At 30.7% G+C, this 5,609-nt stretch overlaps 1 protein-coding gene across 1 annotated transcript; it reads left to right on the top strand.

The window, feature by feature from the left end:
- Positions 1–315: 315 nt before the first annotated feature.
- Positions 316–2,088, top strand: LOC104894637 (LOB domain-containing protein 29). Its single transcript, XM_010680915.3, has 2 exons — positions 316–747; positions 1,184–2,088. The coding sequence occupies exons 1-2, from the start codon at positions 475–477 to the stop codon at positions 1,592–1,594; spliced, it is 684 nt and encodes a 227-aa protein (XP_010679217.1). The 5' UTR covers positions 316–474; the 3' UTR covers positions 1,595–2,088.
- The last annotated feature ends 3,521 nt before the right edge of the window (positions 2,089–5,609 follow it).

Genomic DNA, 5,609 nt, shown 5'->3' with positions numbered 1-5,609 from the left:
AAGAAGATGTTGATTACATCTAGATTTTATAGACATCCAGATAGATGCATACATGGGGTTTGGTTCATGCCCAAGTCTTGTCGTTTAAGAATGCTAAATAATGTGAGAATCTCTAATTAAAGTGTGAGACTATTATTAACAATATGATCTATATAAATATAATAACAATGGAGGGGATGAGCTAATTAATTAAAGAAAGGAGGAGATTATAATTAACCAATAAACTAATACAATTTTGTAGGCCATTAAGGGAACATAATGTGATTAAAGTATTGATAATTATGTAGTACACCTCCTTCTCCTATGGTGTTTATAAACATGGATGTTCTTCTTGCATTTGGCTTCAAAGCTCCCTAAAGCAAGAAATTAACAACAACCCTTATCTTTAAACCAAAAATTTATTAAACACTCTTAAATTATAAATTATAAACTTCAAAAAAGAGGTATCTAATTACTCAAAAATTTCAACCAAATATGACTGGTTCACCTTGTGGTGCTTGCAAATTTTTGAGGAGGAAATGTGTTAGAGGGTGTGTTTTTGCACCTTATTTCTGCCATGAACAAGGAGCTACTCATTTCTCAGCCATTCACAAGGTTTTCGGCGCGAGCAACGTGTCGAAACTCCTTGCTCATTTGCCGGTGGGTGATCGTAGTGAGGCGGCCATCACCATCTCATATGAGGCTCAAGCTAGGCTCCAAGACCCAATTTATGGGTGTGTTTCCCATATTTTTGCCCTACAACAACAGGTAACTAGCTAACCACATAATAATGTTCCACAATTTAGATCCTCTATCCCATTTTCTATCTTGGATTATATATATCTAAGTTCTTCCCCCTTTTCCCATATCAACAGTCATTTAGGGCCTGTTCTCCCCAACTTATTTTCAGTTTAGTTCAGTTGTGGACAATACTTTTACTCACATATCACTATTCATTTTAGTTTATTTCAGTTTAATTCAGTTGAACTGTTTTATGCCGAAGAGAACAGACCCTTAATATTAATAGTAAATAGCACAAAAAATTTAATTTATATACAATAAGTTCATCATATTCAATAGATAGGGTTTTAGTAGTTTATTTCACCAATTTTGTTGAGTTTTAATGATTATTTTGGCACTTTGTAGCCCTAAAAAATTATGAATTTGAGTCAAGAATTAATAATTTTGGAACATTTTTATGCAGGTTGTTAACTTACAAGCACAACTAGCAGGTTTAAAGCAATTACAAGCAGCTCAAGGGTTATGTAGCAGTAATTCAACTCAAAACCCTAGTGAAAGATCATCTTCTAACTACCCACAAGATGTTCAAAGCTGGTTGCAATCTGAATACCCACAGATGATGCCACCATTTAATTCAACTAATTTCAATTGTACCGCGGAATCTTCAGCAATTTATGGATCAAATCAAGGTGGATTTGTAAATCATAACCATAACTCAATGGTACTTCAAGATGATCAAGATGGATCTTTTGCTAGCTTTGAAGGTTCTTCTTCCATGGCTTCTCTAGACTTTGAAAATAAATCAAAATGGCCTTATCAAAACGTCGTCGACGATCTTCACTCTATGGCTTTTGGTTACTCTCAACACTCATGAGATGAAAGAAAGCAAATAAATCAAGATGAGTTGAGGTTGAAGAAGATAGATAAAGTTCAATATGATCATTATTTTATCCAATTTTTTAGATGCAACTTGCATACATCTTCTCTTAGCTTCTACCTTTTTTTTTTCTTCTGTGGATCAAAGTATGAGTTTTGGCTACAATGATTAAATAGAATCACCATATATATAAATCTCTACCTTAGATTCTAGATATATAATATGTTAATTATTTTTAGAAACCCTAATTTTCAATCATCTCCTTCTATAGTAATGTTTTCTTAGATCTTATGTAGCCATGAAAGATGTTAAATCAATGATAATAATGTGATTTTCTCTCATGACCTTTTTAGTTGGACCTGATAAAGACCTAAAAGTTAATTTGACCTAAAAATCATTTGTTCCTTAAACATCTTTTGCCATAAAGTTTTACCTCTTTGTTAACTAACCCTAATAATCTTCCTTCTATATATCAGATTCCTTAGCTTTCTGAATTTCATCAGTCTATATATAACACTTCAGACAAAAAAATCTTGTTTTTCTGTCAATGGGAGGTGCAAATTAGAGGCCAGTCTAAGGCTGGAGATAGGAGCATAAGACCTAATCTACTGGTACCTCAATTTTTTTAATTAACTCAATCAAGTGGTTATTTTTAGATTTTAACTAACTTCATCCTTCCTTTTTATCTCATTTTCATCTCAAATTTGTTAATGAACCTCTTTGGTTATTCCTTTTGGTGAGGAGTAAATTTGAGCCGTGATAATTATATCTCAGAAATGAGAAGAATCGTACATTCTCAAGGGTTTTTCTTCTAAGATACTCGTTGATCTGATCATTTAGGGTATGTTCTCCCCAACTTATTTTCAGTTTAGTTCATCAGTTCAGTTCAATCCAGTTCAGTTCAGCTCTGGACAATACTTTTACTCTCATATATCAATATTCATTTCAGTTCAGTTCAGCTGTTTTATGCCGAAGAGAACAAACTCTTAGACTAAAAAACCCTAAAACTCTTGTTATATGTCATACATATGATGGAAAAATGCTCCTAAATTCGGTTTTTTTGGCTCAACTTCAAGATGAATTTAACATCCCGAAGGGTAAAATGGTTAAGTATGCCTCTAAAGGGACCAAAACAAAACAAAAACAAAAAAACCTGAAAGCAAAATTTACTAGTATGAAAACAATCCCAAGAAGATGAAGCTCGTTTTTCTCATTTTGTAGGGGTCATTAGAGACAGACCTAACTCCTCCTAAATTAATATCAGAGATCAATATATTCTGGTTGATGTACTGTGGCTTTGTAGTACACAAGAATAAAGTTATACCAGTGTTACAGTGTGAACTGTGAAAGCACACAACAAATCCTATTGGGGAAGGTGAAGTACTAGTTATTGCAAGAAAGATGCTACTTGTAAAATGTGTGGCTTTATCTTGGTAATTGTTTTATAGGGATCTGCTACATAATATAGATAGGAGGGTTCTATAATTGTCCTTACTAGGTCACATAAGGTCAACAATGAATTATTGGTTATGTCAGAAGATATATAGTATGAATATGATGAAATTCCTTGGCTTAAAAATGTATGCTTCATCCTAATCTTTCCTAGGCTCAATTGGTTTACTTCATTTTTCGTTATGATGTTACATGATCAGATTAGTAACAAGTAATTAGAGTTTTATGTGGTTACCAATTTGAAAACATCTAATAACTAATAACTAGTTGTTGGCAATACTAGTCGTAAAAGGAATAGAAACTAATAAGTCAGCTAAAATTGATAAGATAGCTTGTAATAATTGAAACTAATAAAGTAGCTAATTAGCTTAATGGTTTAGTGAAATTAGTTGCTTAAGTTGAAAAATTATTTAGGCAAAATTATTATAAAAATATTTTTCAAAATTTCAATCACCTGATTTTGAAATTTTTTTTTTATCAGTAAAAGAAGATTTCATAAACTATATATCTATTACATGATTTCGAAAAGTTAAAATCTTAATTTATCACTTTCATTTTTTTTAACAACCTGGAATTTTATTTTAAGTTACTTCTCAAACACTACTAATTCTTTTAGCATATAATATAATTATAGCATCTTATTATTTTAAGATACATAGAATGCTTAGCTTCTCCAAACATAGCCGTATTATTATAAAAATTATTTTGATTCATCATAGATCGAGGTCTTTCTTTATCAATCTTTAAGGAGGTTCAATCAATTTACACACTATCAATCAACAACTAGTAGTATTTTGAACAACTTACGAGTTTATAGAAAAGTCATGCTTATTGTGAAGCCAATAGCTAGAATCGTCCAACTATTAGTTAATTCTTAATTAGGCCCCTAATATGTTCAATATATTTTCAGTCCTTATAAGAAAAAATAAGTTCAATTATATTCAGATAAGAACTAATGAGGCCTAACAAATGCAGATAAGTTATGTTCAACAAAAATAAAATTTGACACACTCATAAAATAAGGTATAATAAGTTTAGATAAGGTCTAATAGGGACTAATAAATCTCATAAGTTCAAATAAGCAAAAAAAAGTTAAAAATAATAGAGCCATATGACATAATTTTTCTCACGCTGCAATGAAGTGTAATAGTAATCCTAAGACCTACATAGATCGGATCATTACGAGCCTATTCTTTTCACCTTATTTTCTGTACTTATAAAAAAGTTCACATATAAGTTAAGATATATAAGTTTAATTCAACAAATATAAGATCTGATAATCTCACAAAATAAGGTTTTATAAGTTTAGAGAAAATCTAATAAAGACTAATAAAGTTTAATATGTTCAAATAACTTAAGTTGAATTCAGATAAGAAGAAATAAGTTGAATAAAACAATCCCCATCATTAGATATATATCGCTAATTAAAAAGGAGTAACATTGCAAGAAAATGACCAATTCATATTGACAATGTAAAAGTCTCTGCACTCTAATACATCTGGCAAAACCAAACTGCAGTAAAATTTAAAACTTCTGAATTTTAGCACAACTTCATATCTAAGCATCAAACATTAGTTAAAATTTCTGAAAGTTCCTGGAATTTAGTAGTATGCAAGTTACAATGCCACTCAAGCTCTTTGTTTACATTCCATTTTACATATATAAAAGTAACTACTCGGTAAGTAAAAGAAAAGCCATCTTAAGTTAATTAACTACATAATAATAAGCTGTATTATTTCAAATAATAGATTCATTTAATCCAAAAAGTTTGGACAAGAAGAAAAAAGGGCATACACAAGTTTAATTAGCAAAGTTGCTAAAACTAATCTCGTCCATCAGGCAGTTCCGCAGTTGAATTTGTTTCCTTTAATTATCTGTTTAAGAAAGAGATTAAAGTAAACAAAGAAAAAAATTAAGTAAATTATCCATAAATAAAATATAAAGAGAAAAATTTATGTATATAACCTTTTTTATATTACATTCTTGCTTGTTATAGTAATGCTGATATGAGAATCAAGGTTGACCCAATGATTGTAAGACCTTCCTTCCACTCCTGCGACAGGATTTCGACACTCATCTTTTATAAGGAGGATCCTCAATTTCTCCCTTTCTTTGCAACGGAATTCTCCGTAACTTAAAAAAGAAAATGCTGATAACCTAGCCATGCCTCTGACCAGACGACAAAAACAAAAGCTTCAACTTGGTGAATTTATTATGTATGATCTTTTTCCAAATTATATTAAAGTTATTAGATTGCAAGGATATAGAAGTATATATATATATATATATAAGGTGTTGGAGACATGGTGGTGTATAATGTAGAGTAATTTATTTAGTGGCAGAAAATGGGCAACTATGTGTGGTGCTTGTTTATACACGCTGCTCGCTATCAAATCTAAGAACAAAAGCAATAACATGTCGCAGCAAAGCCCTAATTTTTCTTCATTGCAAAAGGCAAAAAGTAATTTTAATTTGTTTTAGTTACACGTTTAATAACATAAATAGGGAACAGATATAAATTGTAGGGTTCAAACTAGGCATATCTCATTGGTTTTTCCTC

Source organism: Beta vulgaris, chromosome 5 (assembly GCF_026745355.1).
Source record: "Beta vulgaris subsp. vulgaris cultivar EL10 chromosome 5, EL10.2, whole genome shotgun sequence".
Classification (NCBI taxonomy): domain Eukaryota; kingdom Viridiplantae; phylum Streptophyta; class Magnoliopsida; order Caryophyllales; family Amaranthaceae; genus Beta; species Beta vulgaris.
This window is presented reverse-complemented; position numbering and strand designations above follow the sequence as displayed.

Bases quoted from the DNA above. Each gene is read 5' to 3' on its own strand.
- LOC104894637 (XM_010680915.3), top strand. From the start codon at position 475: ATGACTGGTTCACCTTGTGGTGCTTGCAAATTTTTGAGGAGGAAATGT. The intron at 748-1,183 runs GTAACTAGCTAA...ATTTTTATGCAG, and splicing joins TTTTTGCCCTACAACAACAG to GTTGTTAACTTACAAGCACA.